The 16,870-nt window shown below is 37.9% G+C and overlaps 1 protein-coding gene across 4 annotated transcripts in view; it reads left to right on the top strand.

The window, feature by feature from the left end:
• Window positions 1-12,935, top strand: part of LOC136407822 (uncharacterized) — a 43,108-nt gene extending 30,173 nt beyond the window's left edge. For 3 of the 4 annotated variants that reach the window (XM_066388338.1, XM_066388341.1, XM_066388339.1), the window contains 3 exons: window positions 5,051-5,157; window positions 9,994-10,084; window positions 12,619-12,935. In XM_066388338.1, the coding sequence (XP_066244435.1) occupies window positions 5,051-5,157; window positions 9,994-10,084; window positions 12,619-12,735 (315 nt within the window). In that variant the 3' untranslated portion in view covers window positions 12,736-12,935. Of the gene's footprint in view, window positions 1-5,050; window positions 5,158-9,993; window positions 10,089-12,618 lie in introns of all 4 variants that reach the window. The other variant, XM_066388340.1, reaches the window with a different exon arrangement.
• Window positions 12,936-16,870: the final 3,935 nt, after the last annotated feature.

Genomic DNA, 16,870 nt, shown 5'->3' with positions numbered 1-16,870 from the left:
CTAGATCAGGGGTCGGGATCTTTTTTGGCTGAGAGAGCCATGAACGCCACATATTTTAAAATGTAATTCCGTGAGAGCCATACAACAACCCGTGTACATTACGCATTATCCAATAAAAATTTGGTGTTGTCCAGGAGGACAGCTGTGATTGGCTCCAGCCACCCGCAACCATAAACATGAGTGGTAGGAAATGGATTGTAATACATGAGAATGTTTTATATTTTTAACATTATTATTTTTTTATTAAAGATTTGTCTGTGAGCCAAATGCAGCCATCAAAAGAGCCACACCTGGCTCACGAGCCATAGGTTCCTGACCCCTGCTCTAGATGTTGGTCAGAAGTGTATTTAATTAAACTCTGAATGTAGAAAGTAAACAAAAGGGTTAAGTAATGTCACAGTTTCTTATCTTTCGTTATCTAAGCTTTTGGGAGGAATTGTGGATGCCACAGAAGAGTTCATGGGGGAGTGATGCCCTAGGTTGGGTGCCAACAGAAGTTTTCTCTTTTTCTTATGTGTCAGTGCCCTTTTCATCTCATGGCATATATTAAACTCATTACTAAAATTCTGCAGCACACCAAAAAATCTTTTTTGCTGATATGACAAAAAAATAATAGGTATAATTTTGATTGTTTTACAAAAGAAATAATAGTAATTATCTACCCTTTTTACTTCAAAGTGACTTTTTAAAAATCACATGTCTATACTTGTATATAAGGATTTCTGTTACCAAGAATTAACCAATCAGATGCAACCTTATTACATGACGTGACTAATAAGATGCAACTTTATTATATGATGTATACATCTATGGTTCAAGACAGGGCATTCACACCAGATGGCCGTTGTCACATTTTTATTTGACATTCTGAAGGAAAAGAGGTCAGTGCCCTGACTAAATAGTAAAGTAGTAAATGTAAAAATTCTTGCAGCACACCAGTTGAAAATTGCTGGTATAGGTGAAGGGAAAAATAACAAAAAGGGAATGGAAATTTTTTGGTTAATGAAATGATCCTGCAGTATTTTGATAACAATTCTACACTTTTAATGGCAATGTGGAGAAATATTGAGTGTTTTAACAATATCTGGTGTTAGGTACAATCTAATGTGCAAAGTCATATCTCAGTGAGAGTAAGGATCTAGCCTTGCCCTTTGATTTTTATTTACTTATTTACTTATTTTTTCTTTCAGTGAGAGGAGGGGAGATAGACAGACTTCCTGTCTTGTGGCTTCTGTGGCCTCAGCAACCCAATGGTAGAAAGCTGTCTTTATACCCCGTGTTGGCAACCTTAACAGTTTCATTCTGTGAAACTAAAGACAAATGTTGGAATTGCGGGGACCTACAATAACAGAAAGCAATTTTAAGATTTTTTTTTGTATTATCTGTTTTGTTTTGTTTTTGTTTGGTTTTGTTTTATCTTGTTTAACAGAGCTTTCCTCAGAAATCTAGGAATCCTTTGTTGTCTGTTCATACTTGAGAAAAATGTTGATTGAAGTTCTCTTATTAAATTTATTGGAGTGACATTCATTGGAGTTCTGATTAAAGCACTTAAGTAGGGATTCTGAGCACTGTGGTCTTCATTGTTGAGTGATCTTGTTGGGTAATTAATTAGTTGGGGAATATCTGATGAAGTATGTTAAGATCTTTCTTCTTGGGCTGATCTGATTGCCCAGAGAAAACGTTTCCAATCTTCAATGGCAAGCAACATCCTGGGAAGTGATCGGTAGCAGAAAAGAACTTGAGGGAGGTGCAGGGTTCTCAGCATCCCCTCTGCGTATTTTTTTTAAGTGAGAGGAGGAGAGAGAGAAAGACAGATTCCCACATGCTCCCCAATCTACCTGGCAGCCCCTGTCTGTGGCCAATGCTCAAATCAACCAAGCTATCCTCAGCACCTGAGCCTGACGCTCAGACCAATCAAGCCAATATTCTAGTGAATTTTATGTAAAGAGTTAGACAAGGCCAATTAACATGCTCTATTAATATTTTATTTTTTATTCATTGATTTTTAGAGAGGAAGGGAGAAAGACAGAGAGAAAGAAAGAGAGACGGTTTGTTTTTCTCCTTATTCATGTCATCATTGATTGACTCTTATATATGTCCTGACCAGGGAGAAAAGCTGCAATCTCAGCATGTTGGGACAATGCCCTAACCAACTGAACTACCCAGCCAGGACCCTTTATATTAACATTTTATCATTTATAAATTACTTTTATAGTTATATAATCTAATTTGATCTATGAATCAGGACAGATAGTTATGAGGGCCCTAACTACCTAAGTGTACAAATCTTGTTAAAGATGAAGCCAGAATTTGATGACTCTTACAACTAGTGGTGTAGTCTCCCCTTATCTGTAGGGAATACATTTCAAGAACCCCAGTAGATGCCTTAAACCATAGATAGTACTAAACGCTATATATACCATGTTTTTTACTATATATACATACCTATGATAAGTTTATCTATAAATTAGGCACAGTAAAAACTTGACAACAGTAACTAATAATAAAATAGAACAATGATATTATAGTAAAAGTTATGTGAATGTGTGTGTCTCTCTCCAGTAATTTTTATATTTTTCAGTCCAAACCATCCCTTACTTTCCATAAATGGCTTGGTGTCACTCATTTCAGGAGATCCCTTGCTGAAGACTTTGTGTAGGCTTAGTGCTTTCTGGCACAACACAATGCTGTCAGTGGGAACAAGTTTTCTATTTATGTCTCTATCACCCACAAATTTAATGACTTTTCCATATTAATTAAGCACTCACCATGCACTGTGGCCGTAACTTTTGCTGTTTGAGATGCAAAACTAGCATGAATTTCTGTTTCCTTCTTCACAATTTCATGGATAGAAGATCTGTTCTTATCATAGATCTTAGCAACCTCATCATATGATTTTTTTTCTTTCCTTATTAAGTCTATATTAAGTCTAGAACTTTCACCTTTGCATTTAAAGAAAGCATTTTATGGCTTCTCCTTGGCATATCTGAATTGCCAACACCACTACTCTAGGTTTTGGGGCCATTGTTAAGTAAAATAAGGGTACTTGAACACAAGTGCTGTGATACTGCCACAGTTGATCTGATAACCAAGGTGGCTACTCAGTGACTGATGGGTGGGGAGCATGGACAGTGTGGAAATGTTGAACAAAGGGATGATTCACATCTGGACAGGATGGAGTGGGGCAGTGGGGGGTTTCTTTCTTTTTTTAAATTTCATTTAGAAAATTAAATTTAAACAGGGTAACATTGATCAATAAGAGTACATAGATTTCAAGTAAACATTTCTGTAGTATTTGAACTGTTGTATATTTGTTCCTTTACTCCCTTCCCCCTCAGTCTCTCCCCTATATTCCCCTCCCCCTGGTAACCACTTTACTTTTTTATCTATGTCCATGAGTCTCAGTTTTATATCCCACCTATGTATGAAATCACATAGTTCCTAGCTTTCTCTGATTTACTTATTTTATTCAAGTATAATGTTCTCAGGGTCCATCCATTGTTGTCATAAATGGCAACATGTCATTTCTTAAGGCTGAGTAGTATTTCATTATATATATGTACCACATCTTTTTTTATCCAATCCTCTATTGAGGGACACTTTGGTTATTTCAATGTCTTGGTCACTGTGAATAATACTGCAATGAGCATGAGGGTGCATGTGTCCTTACATACCAGTGTTTTTGAATTCTTTGGGTATATACCCAGTAGAGGGATTGCTGGGTCATAAGGTAGTTCTACTAAGTTTTTGAGGTACCACCATACTTTTTTCCATAGTGGTTGTACTAGTTTGCATTCAGTGGGGAGTTTCTTCATGCTACTCAAAATAGTTCACAATTTGAAACTTAGAATTGTTTATTTATTGGATTTTCCTATTTAATATTTTCAGACGATGTTTGACCATGGGTAACTAAAATCACAGAACAGCCTGACCAGGTGGTGGCGCAGTGGATAGAGCGTTGGACTGGGATGCCGAGGACCCAGGTTCGAGACCCCGAGGTTGCCAATTTGAGCGTGGGCTCATCTGGCTTGAGCAAAAAATAAGAAATGCTCACCAGCTTAGACCCAAGGTCGCTGGCTCAAGCAAGGGGTTACTTGGTCTGCTGAAGGCCGACGATCAAGGCACATATGAGAAAGCAATCAATGAACAACTAACGTGTCGCAACGAAAAACTGATGATTGATGCTTCTCATCTCTCTTGGTTCCTGTCTGTCTGTCCCTATCTACCCCTCTTTCTGACTCTCTCTCTCTGTCCCTGTAAAGAAAAAAAAAGTTAAAAAAAATAAATAATAAATAAAATCACAGAACACAAAGCCACAGATAAGGGAGGACTACTATAGTGGGAAAAGCTCTGAACAGGGAATCAAAAGAGTATGCTTATGACTATATTAATAATTCCATGTATCATGGGGATGTCAAGTATAGCATAGGGAATATTGTCAATAATAACTATGGTGTCAGATGTGTATAAGGCTTATCAGGATGATCACTTAGTAAGTTATGTAATGTGTAATCACTGGGTTGCACACCTGAAACTAATATAATGTTGAATGTCAAGTGTAATTGAAAAATTTTTAAATGATTTAAAAATAATTCCATCTAAGCGCAGTGGATAGAGTGTTGACCTGGGATGCTGGGGTCCCAGGTTCAAAACTCTGAGATCACTGGCTTGTGAGTAGGCTCGCTGGCTTGAGTCCAAGGTCACTGGCTTAGCTGGAGCCCCCTGGTCAAGGCACGTATGAGATACAATCAATGAGCAATTAAAGTGCTGCAACTACGAGTTGATGCTTCTTACCTCCCTCCTTCCCTCTCTCTCTCTCTTGCTAAAAATAATAATAACTCCATCTAAAACAAACATTTTCACAAGTTTACATTTTTTATTAGATATTATTTCCCATAGGTGGTAATATTAAATATACTTTGCTTTTTTTATTTTAAGAAGGGTTAACTTCGCCTATTGCCTCAACAACATTATTGAACCAGTAGATACTTCTTCTGTGACTCTAAGACATGGCATCTTTGTTCTCTTAAATGAACTCATTCTTCTTTAGGTGCTTCATGCAGACATCTGTACCCAGGATTCACTTCTGCAAAATGCTGATGTTGTTATAATGAATAATGTCTTTGAATATTTCCTTGATGAGGAAAAACAGGCCAGGTATGTTATTTATTCAAGGATGAAGTCTGTTATTATCCAACAATGTATGAAAAGGGATTAGTAAAGTGGAAATGTTTTCGTATTAAACTTTTTTTAAATGACCTCAACTGTGATATATTAAAAAGGAAATGTGTTCTGTATAAAACAAAAATAAAAAATAAACTGTCTTTGTAAAATACTGCATTTAATTTTAGGCAGACATAAAATGATATCATGATGTAGCATTTGTTTAGCAGTCAAGGATGAAATAAGATCTCAGTTCCTAGTGGACCTTTATTCTTATTCTTTTCTGCCTCAGTTTTCTTTTCCTTGAAAAAATATGTCATATGCTATCCTATCACAAAATGATAGGAATTAACTAATGCCTATAAATGAAAATAAAACAAGGTAAAATACTATTAACCAAAATTGTGATTAATCAACTCAAAAAATGTTTTTAAGGTGTAATAAATAGTAGATTCCTGGAGTTTATTCTACTATTCAGGTAATGGAAAAGTTAGCAAATTTGTGATCACTGTCCTGACTTCTCTACCATCATTTAATGCTTTGTGACCCTTAAGGAATTAAGGCTTCTTTGATTAGAAAAATCCTATAGTCTGTACTCTGAGACGCTGATTTTCTGGCTTGATAGGCTTGCTGACTTCTTTCTTATCCTCAGGGCATATGTGTATGCTCAGTGTGGGAAAGCTCCTTTCCATATGTTTGAAAGGGGATTACACAGATGTTTGGATTAGCAGTGGTCGTGGAACCGTGGCTCGAGAGCCACAAGTGGCTCTTTGGCCACTTAAGTGTGGCTCTTCCACAAAATACCACGTGCGGGCGCTTCCTCGATAAGGAATGTACTGAACTATATAGTTTAAGTTTAAAAAATTTGGCTCTCAAAAAAAATTATAATCGTTGTACTGTTTATATTTGGCTCTTTTGACTAATGAGTTTGCCGACCACTGGATTAGTGCATCAGTAAGATACCTGCCTCAGATAAAAATGCATATAATATAGACAGTAAACAGTTATTACTGAGTGGAATCCTGAATGGTTAAACCCCTTTACTCTGCCACCGTTTTGCCTCTGCATTCTCCCCTCAACTTCCGCTTTCTCTCACACATACATGCACACCCAAACTCGTTACTGGTAGGTCCAAGTCATTACAAATATGACAATTTAAATAGTTTTAAAAAGTAACTACTGGCCCTGGCCGGTTGACTCAGTGGTAGAGCGTCGGCCTGGCGTGCAGGAGTCCAGGGTTCGATTCCTGGCCAGGGCACACAGGAGAAGCACCCATCTGCTTCTCCACCCCTCCCCCTCTCCTTCCTCTCTGTCTCTCTCTTCCCCTCCCGCAGCTGAGGCTCCACTGGAGCAAAGTTTGCCCGGGCACTGAGGATGGCTCTGTGGCCTCTGCCTCAGGCGCTAGAGTGGCTCTGATTGCGGCAGAGCGATGCCCCAAGATGGGCAGAGCATCGCCCCCTGGTGGGCATGCCGGGTAGATCCCGGTCAGGCGCATGCAGGAGTCTGTCTGACTGCCTCCCCGTTTCCAGCTTAGGAAAAATACAAAAAAAAAAAAAAAAAAGTAACTACTTTTACAGAAAGCTGATCATATAATTAAAGCTCAGCCAGAATGAGTGGCAATTTTCTGTCACAGGCTAAAGACTAAAAACACAACCTAAGCAAAGTTGTTTTAATCATAATGTCCACTTTAAGCTTAATTTCCAGTGGACAAAGCATGAAGAATTTTTTACCTTTTTAAATTAATATCCAGTAGCCAAAACATTACATAATTGTTGGAGAATGAAATATTATGAGGTTTACGTTGTATAAGAAATTTTAAAACACCTTAAACTCTTGGGAGACTTTTTTTTTTAATATATTTTTTTTATTGATTTTTAGAGAGAGGGGATACAGAGAGAGAGAGAGAGAGAGAGAGAGAGAGAGAGAAGGGGGAGGAGCAGGAAGCATCAACTCCCATATGTGACTTGACCAGGCAAGCCCAAGGTTTCAAACCGGCAACCTCAGTGTTCCAGGTCGACGCTTTATCCCATTGCGCCACCACAGGTCAGGCCTTGGGAGACTTTTTATAGAAAGATTTTTGAATGCTAAAGAATGTTGAAAGCTGTTACTGAATTTGATACCAGAAACACTGCATGTTTGGATTGTTTTAAAAACTTTCTTGGTGCATCTGTTCACAAACTACATGATTCACTAAATAGGTATTGGCCACCTATGTTAGTTCAATCATCTTTCCTAAATAAGTCTAGCACAATGAATTCTAAGTATAAATAGGGGATAGCCTCTCATGGTTAATTATCTTATCTCTTCCATCATGAATGACAGTTCACAGGAGGTAGGTTAGATATCGTAAAGCATTCTGATATTGCAATTGTTCTGACAGAACCTATCGTTTATCCATATTCATTCTATATTGTAGTGAGTAAGAGAGAGTAGGTGGCACAGCATATAGCCTCCAAAGACTTGTAATCTTAATCAGAACCTGAGGACAAGTGGAATGGTACTGCTGTAGGAGTTAGTATATAAGAGAAAACAGCCTGACCATGCGGTGACCCTAAGATCTCCGGCTTGAGCATGAGCTTATCCAGCTTGAACGCGGGCTCATCAACTTGAGCACAGGGTCACTGGCTTGAGCGTGGGATCATAGACATGACCCCATGGTTGCTGGCTTGAGCCCAGGTTGCTGACTTGAGCAAGAGATCACTTGTTTTGCTGTAGCCCCCCAGTCAAGACACATATGAGAAAGCAATTAAAGAACAACTAAGATGCCACAGTGAAGAATTGATGCTTCTCATCTCTCTCCCAGCCTACTGTCTCTGTACCCCCTCCCCCCACTGGGAAAAAAAAAAGGAAAGAAAGAAATATGGCTAATAGAAAATGTGTTCTTAGGAAAGGCTCAGCCTCCAGAATGTTAGGTCTCATTACAGGTGAACACTCAGATTGTAATTTTTGATTTAAAAGATGCCTCTGTGTATGATTTTAGTAAGTGAAACATAACTCCTACCATGACAGCTTAGCAGAAACAGCAAGTGCTGTTTTGAGAGCCATGCCCAGTATACTCAGCTTATTCATTCTTATTACATAAACTTATAAAATGTCTTTTTTTTTTTTTTTTCAATTTAGTGAGAGGAGAGGAGACAGAGACAGACTTCCACATGTGCTCTGACCAGAATCCACCCAGCAAGCCCACCAGGGTCGATCTGCCCATCTGGGGCCCTTGCTCTGTTGCAATTGAAGCCTTTTTTGGGTTTGTTTTTTTTTTGTATTTTTCCAAAGTTAGAAGTGGGGAGGCAGTCAGACAGACTCCCACATGTGCCCGACTGGGAGCCACCCAGCATGCCCACTAAGAAGCAATGCTCTGCCCATATAGGGTTTTGCTCCACTGCAACCAGAGGCATTCTAGCGCCTGAGGTGGAGGCCATGGAGCCATCCTCAGAGCCGGGGCTAACTGCTCCAATGGAGCCTTGGCTGCGGGAGGGGAAGAGAGAGATAGAGAAGAAAGAGAGGGGGAAGGGTGGAGAAGCAGATGGGTGCTTCTCCTGTGTGCCCTGACTGGGAATCAACCCCAGGACTTCCATACGCCAGGCTGACGCTCTACTGCTGAGCCAACTGGCCAGGACTGAAGCCATTTTTTTGCGCCTGAGGTGAAGTCCATGGAGCCATCCTCAGTGCCTGGGACCAGTTTGCTTCAATTGAGCCAAGGCTGCAGGAGGAGGGTAGAAAAAAGAGAGAATTGAGAGACGGAGAGGTGGAAAAGCAGATGGGCACTTCTGTGTGCCATGACCAGGAATCGAACCTGGGATATCCACATGCCGAGCTGATGCTCTACCACTGAGCTAACCAGTCAGGGCCAAAATATGTCATTTTTAACACCAAAGAAAACCCCCAAACAAAAAGACAAATAGCTCTAGCCCAAACACCATGATATTTATTATCAAACACTGCTACATGATTTTAGATATAGCCTAAGGGCAGAAGGGAACATTTGTATCATTCTGCCTAATAAATTCTAGAATATACTAAACTTAATAACCATTTCTATAACTAAAATAAGTACAAGTGACCCAGTCACCCACCTCTCCCACTAAGGGATGCACATCCCTGCTTTGCTTGACCATTGCTCCCAATAGTGGGGTATACTAGCAGTACTCAGTGTAGAAATCCAGTTCATGTCTGCACTGGAGGTCATCAGAACTGGTCAGACACTGCCCTCTGACACATGCACGTGGCATGCCATCATGCTTTAAACCAGCCTGATCCCACTCGACTTTTCAGGTGTCATATTGTCCAGAAGTCTTTTCTTTTCATATTTATGACAGCCAAATAAAGTATGGTTTTACTTTTGATGTTATTTTGAAAGATCTAGTCTATGTATTGTATACGCTTATTGCTAGTTTTTATTGAGCATCTGGTTCCTATGGTCTTTCTCCATGACTTTTCCCCACCACTACCCCTTAGCCCAGTTCCATTCTGCAGAACTGTTCTTGACACGCTTTTTAAAGAGTTTAGGGGCCTTTGATCTGCTGATGCAGCTTTGACTTCTGAATCTGTTCTGAAAATTGAGTTTTGGCCTTACAATACCTACTAACCCTAATCCCAATTTGTTAAATCTTATCAATACTGTAACTTCACAATTTTGCCAACACCCCTTCAGGAGCTGAAGAATTTACCAATTTCTAATATGTTGCCACAGTCCTGTTTTCTGCAGGGAAAACATTTTGCCTGTTTGGATTTTGAGATACCACCTGTGCTGCATTTTATTTTGTCATCCTCATTTATAAAAAATTTCTTGGTGTCTGAATGATCTAACATATGGCTTTTAATGTGTTAAAGAGCTTGGGAATATATGAGCCATAATGTGAAGAAACAAGGATCATTATTAGTGACAGTACCAAGTCTCAAAGAGTCTTTCTCAGGTCTTCAGGTACGTAAGTAAGCCTTCCCAGTATTTTTATTGTCAAAACTTCTTGCCTGACCATGCAGTGGTGCAGTGGATAGAGCGTCAGACTGGGACGCGGAGGACCCAGGTTCAAAACCCCGAAGTCGCCAGCTTGAGCGCGGGCTCATTTGGTTTGAACAAGACTCACCAGCTTGAGCCCAAGGTCGCTGGCTTGAGCAAGGGGTCACTCGGTCTGCTGTAGTTTCACGGTCAAGGCACATATAAGAAAGCAATCAATGAACAACTAAGGTGCTTAACGAAAAATTGATGCTTCTCATCTCTCTCCCTTCCTGTCTGTCCCTATCTGTCCCTCTGTCTCTGTCACACACACAAAAAAACCCAAAAACTTTTCTTTTACTTTTTCTGATAGTTATTACAATAGTCTAGAAATGTGTTGTCTGAATATAATGACAGATGATAGAAAGAATAGCAAAAACTTATGACTTAACAACTGGTTTGTGGTTTGTTAACTGGCCTCAAGAACTCTCACATTTTAATTCTTGATACATACTCCTTTACTTCTCCACCCAATTTTTCCAGCTGTGGGGTTACAGCTTCAGGATAACAAATATTATTAAATGTTTGTAAGAGGCTTTGAACATCTACATCATAACTTTTTCCTTAAAAACAAAGGGGACAGATTTATTCATGATTCTGGAATTAAATAAGTAAACTGGAGACCACGCAGTTTAGCTTCTAGGTCAGTTTGGAATTTCACACAAACCACCTTCCCTCAGATTCTGCATATAGAATAAGGCTGATATTTAATAATAAGATTTAACCTAATAGATTCTTATATAAAGGTTAATTAGTATTTGCAAAGCTCTTTGATATCCAGATGAAAGATATTGGGTGTGTGTGTTTGTGTGTGTGTATATTTTTTAAGAGAGGAGAGAGAGAGATAGAAATGGTGGGGGGAGTATCAACTCATAATAGTTGCTTCCTGTATGTGCCTTGACCCGGCAAGTCCAAGGTTTTGAACTGGCGACCTCAGCATTCCAGGTCTACGCTTTATCCACTGCGCCACCACAGGTCAGGCTGTTGTATTTCTTATTACAGAGCATTATTATTGTTAGGAGTACTTTCCTTATTATATAAGCACTGCCAAAGGTAAGTAACTATGTTTTTTTCTTAAAAACTAAACAATCATCAATAATACCTTTTTAAAAATATTTGTCAACCATCTAAATTATAAAAGTGATTCAAGTTTGCCATGCCAAGGAAAATAATCCACAGATATTTAAAGGTATTAGTGTCCCCACTTTCCCCCACATAACCTTTCCCCGTCAGATCCCTACCCCATGAGTGTGTGATCCTACCATTACTATTCCATACTCAGAAAAACATACCTTTTAAGATATATGGTTTCTAATTTATAATTTCTTTATGTATTGAAATAATTGTTATTTTATTAAAATAACAGCTTTCACACTAAATACATAAATCTGTCTAGATAACCATTGGAAATTAGTATTTATGAAAGAGTATGTATAATTCTCGAATAACTTTATTGCTCTCCTATTTAATGAAACTTCTTTAAACAGATATATATCCACAGTGGCTCCAGAATTTATGTCTCGTGGAGACTCAAGTTTGCAGTAGGGAAGGGCCTGATGAATAAATGGAAGGCGATTAGCCCTGTTCATATGACCCAGTGGTGCTATCACTGTGTGTATATTAGCAGTTCTTCTCTGTTCTCTGTGTATTTCCATTGTTCTAGCCTTTCATTGTTTAAGCCTTATGATAATTCAACTATTTACATTAAAACATTACTATATTCTTTATTTTCTTTATTCTTTAAAATTCCAAAATCAGAGTAAATTAAGTCTCTGAATCCGCAGACCTTTAGTACCACAGGGAGTCCTTGGGTTACAACATTCTGGACATACAATGTTTAGAGTTTATGATGCTCACTCCCATAAAAACTTTAAAAAATTGAGACATGAGTGTTTCGGCTTATGCCATTAGTGTCATATTTAGAGAGACTATGTGGGCGAACTAGTTTGGTTGCACGTGGTGGATGAATACTCAGTATACTTTTTCTGTGACTTTGTTGTGTTTTTATGTTCTAGATTATGCTTCTACAACTGTGTTAGGTTAGGTAAATGACTTAGGCTAGGGTGTGTTTCAACTTACTCCAAAATTTGGGTTATGTCACTGTCATAGGAACAGAACTGTGTTGTAAAGTAGAACCTAGTCCTGCTCGTTGTAATTAAACTCTGCTGTGCCTGACCAATAATGTAGTACGGATAAAGTGTCAACATGGAATGCTGAGGTCACCAGTTGCAAATCCCAGATTTGACTGGTCAAGGCACATACTAGAAGCAACTACTGCAAGTTGATGCCACCTGCTCCTTCCCTGCCCCCTTGCTCCCTCTCTCTCTTCTTCTCTCTCTCTCTCCCTCCCTCTCTCCCCCATCTCAAAAAAAAAAATGTTGTGTTCAGTTACTTAGGCATGATTTCTTCCAGAAAATAGGATTATTCTGCAATTTTTATATTTGTAATCTTTTTTCTTTCAGGTTAATATACAGTTATCCTCCTGGGTTGAAGAGGTACCACTGAACTATGATGTGTACCCAGAAAAGGATATTGACAGGGAAGCTCTTGAACAAATACATTTATATAAGATTCTCTAGCACTAAAATAGTCCAACCTCAGTGTAATATATTTTAGTATAGTAGAAAATACTGAAAAAGCATAACCCCAACACCTTAACACATATATTTTTGTGTATTCCTTTCTAGTCTTTGTATATATGTTTATATATTTATAAATAGTTGTATATGTATATATACAATTTTGTTTGATTTGTATAATGATTTGATTAAAATATTTATCTGAGAATTTTTGGTTTTCCTCTGGTGTCTTTTATTCTGTTACATATAAATGTGTCTTTTTTAGTCACTAACTCTGTATACCAAGTGATATGACCCTCCAAAAGAAAAGACAAGAAGTAGCTTCTATCAAGAGAAGGGTGTAGGGAAGGTCAGTTACATTGTATCCCAATAATTAGATCTCTGTTCTGTAAGCTTCCTTGTACACAGCTTTATCTGAAGAGTCTAGCACAAGGACTAAAATAAAAAATAATTACAGTTGCTAGGGAAAGGCAAAACTAGAAAGATAGCTTCCAAAATATACATAGAGATTATATCTAGGTGGAACAGTTACTGGTGATTTTTTTTCTCTTTTGTGCTTTTCTGTATTCTTTTTTTTCTGTAATGACTATATATATATATATATATATATATATATATATATATATATATATATATATATACACACACACACATTTTTTTTAAATTTTCCATTGATTTGAGAGGGAAGGAGAAGAGAGAGAAGCATCAACATGTTCCACTTATTTTTTCCATTTGTGCACTCATTGGTTGCTTCTCACATGTGCCCTGATCAGGAATCAAATCTGTGACCTCAGCATGCTGAGATGGTACTCTATCCACTGAGCAACCTGGCCAGGGCCTATATTTCTTTTGAAGTCAGAAAAAACAAAACTTTTTTTAAAGAGTACAATGGAACATCAAAGCTTAAACACATTACTAGTTTCAGTAATCTCATATTTAGTATTCTATTTAAGTTACTTTTTAAAACTAATCCACATTTTGGAATTGTAGAACCTTTTGGAGATCTATCTGTTGAAAGGGTTTATCTGATGTATTTTTTGTGAAAAAGAATTTGCATTAGCAGTCAATTCTAACTTCCAAAAGGAAGTTATTGGTCAATAGCTAAACAAAATACTAAAAGAGATGTTTGGAACTTTAGGTTTACTGTTGGTATTAATAAATTTAATATTTATAATTGGTATAATACTGAGTATCAGAATAAATGCTGGAATTAAACATTTTTAAATTGATTTTAGAGAGTGTAAAGAAGGGAGAGAGAGAAAGAAACATCGATTTGTTGTTCCACTTATGTATGCATTCATGGGTTGATTCTTGTGTGTGCCCTGACCAAGGGTCAAACCTGCAACCTTGGCTAATAGAGATATCACTAACCAACTGAGCTACCTGGCCAAGACCCAATAATTTCTTATTCATAAAAGCATTGTTTACTCCTGCTTAACCTATTAAACATTCTTACCATACTAGTCATCCAAAAAGAAGCTAAAGCAGCATTAGGAAGTCACTAACAACTCTGGCATCTCTCAGGAACAATTGGTGGATATTGCCAGGAGGTTATGCAGACTTTCTGAGATTTTGGGAAAAGATTTCCAGAAAAGGAGAAAAATTACAATTATTTCTAAATAGCTGTAGTTATTAGTCATGTGATTATTTTATACATAATTAAATGTATTTATTGGTTTATTGTGAGGTCTTATATTTAGGCACCTAAATTTCACATACAACAAACACTACTAACTGTAGCAAATAGAGCATGACATGAGATGCACATAGTAATCATCCATTACAAACAGGTAACAATTGCTGAATTTCACTTTATGCTATATCTATTCTTAGGAAATTGTGTTTCCTACATTCTGATTCCCAATTGCCCTGGTGTTTATTTGGATGTTCCTCAGAAGCATGAACCTCTAAAGCAAAATATGCTGCTGTGGCTCTCGGTGAATGCCAGAACTCTCATTCTCTAATGCCCTGGGCAGGGCAGGAGGAGAGAGTACTAGCAATACTCAGGACCACGAGGGGAGAAATCCACTTGTAAACCAAGTTTCAAATAATTCATCCCCTCCACCTGTAAAATATAACTATTCAGTTCTCAGTGGAATATAGTCAAGAATACAGATTACAGTGGTTACCATAGATATGTGATCAAAATTACAGAAATAATAGGAAATAGTTTAAATATTGTCACTTCTATGATTTTATTTTTTGTCATTGCTATGATTTTAGACATGTTAATGAACTATGGATTTTTAGTTGATGGAGTGGATAAAAGGTATAAATAGTCTAAAATATTGGAAAATATCTGTGTGATAGGTATATACTAACATTTTTAAATAAATGCCTGAGGCAAATACTAAAACTATAAGATTGAGACATCCCTGTACTGGTATTAATATTCTACAAGTGGAGTTACTTTATTTTTTAATGTCTATATATTTGTCTTGAGACAGATACTGTCATTAAAAAGGCTAGGTTCTTATTTTAGGAGAATTTTTGGTGTTGGAAGTTTGTCACGTTTAGCAGTCCGTTGCTCCGTAGCCTTGATCACACTCTCTATCCCCTAATATCCATGCAGTGTGTCTCAGAAGGCTCAGGAAGGAGGGTAGTAGAGTTAAGATATTTTTATATTTCAGCAGCCAAATGAAAAATAGACAAAAAAAAAACCCCATTTTTCATATAGCATTACTTGTGCTCAAACAACTAAAAACATTAAGGTTGCAGTAAATGTCCAAATTATCTCTACCTAATAACATGTATGACAAATTTGATGAAACTTAATAGAAAACAGAAAAAATTGCTTATTGGAACTGTTTTCTGCCAGTATTCTTTTAAAATTATTCAACTTCACAGAACTTCAAGTTTTATTCTTTCATCCAGCCTCCAATCCCCTCTACTAGTGCAGATGCCCATGAGGTCCTATTTAGGGATACCATAGCTTCAATGTTTCAGAATTTCATGAAAACTTTATAGTCAGTAGACAATTGAAAAGTATTTTCTATTGATGGTGAAGGTACAGCCATGCAACTTAATTGCACTAACCACATGAGCGTATATTAAGCTCCCACTGTATATCTAGCACTGTCACTGCAGATATAACACTGGAGTACTTGGGTCCAACTTGAAGGTTCTCAAATGTAAGGGGAGGAGGACACCTTAGCAAGCTTGTTTTGTTTGTTTATGTTACAAATGAAAAGTACCACCTGACCTGTGGTGGTGCAATAATGGATGAAGAGTTGACCTGTAACACAGGTCTCCAGTTCAAAACCTCGGGCTGGCCTGGTCAAAGCTCATACAAGAAGCAACTACTACCAGGTTGATGCTTCCTCCTGCCCCCCTTCGCTCTCCTCTCTCTAAAATCAATAAGCTCTTTAAAAAAAAAAGATAGAGAGAGAAGTGGCCTGACCGGGCACTGGTACAATGGATAGAGCAACAGCCTGGGATGCTGAGGACCCAGGTTCAAAACCCGCAGATCACCAGCTTGAGCGTGGGCTCATCTGGCTTGAGTAAGGCTCACCAGCATGAGCATGGGGTCACTGGCTTGAGCGTGGAATCATGGACATGACTTCATGGTCGCTGGCTTGAAGCCCAAGGTCGCTGGCTTGGGCAAGGGGCCTCTGGCTCAGCTGGAGCCCCCTGGTCAAGGCACACATGAGAAAGCAATCAATGAACAACTAAAGTGCTGCAACAAAGAATTGATATTTCTCATTTCTCTCTCTTCCTGTCTCTCTGTCCCTCCTCTCTTTCTCTCTCTCTCGAAAAAAAAAATTATTTAGTGCATAGTGGATTTTTTGCATCTAAACTTGAATACAAGTCCTTGTCTAGCCCTCCACCTTGAGTTGGGGAATAGGTAAGGAGTTTTAAAATCTGTGGCACAGTCAGGGACACATTAGTTTAAATATAGGGTAAGGAATGATGTTCTTGGTAAAGGGGACAGCTTGTGCAGAGGCACACAGCATAAAGAATACCTTTTTTTTTATTAAGTTGGGAGCAAAACTGATGATTTATCTCTTAGTAATCAAATTTATTGTGATTACTTGCATTTTCCATAGCTTTTGTCTAAATAGGATAGTTATGTGTATAAACATGAGGTTTTTTATTGACTTTATATATTTTATATTTATTTCAATTCTAGTTAACA

Source organism: Saccopteryx leptura, chromosome 6 (genome assembly GCF_036850995.1).
Source record: "Saccopteryx leptura isolate mSacLep1 chromosome 6, mSacLep1_pri_phased_curated, whole genome shotgun sequence".
Taxonomy (NCBI): domain Eukaryota; kingdom Metazoa; phylum Chordata; class Mammalia; order Chiroptera; family Emballonuridae; genus Saccopteryx; species Saccopteryx leptura.
This window is presented reverse-complemented; position numbering and strand designations above follow the sequence as displayed.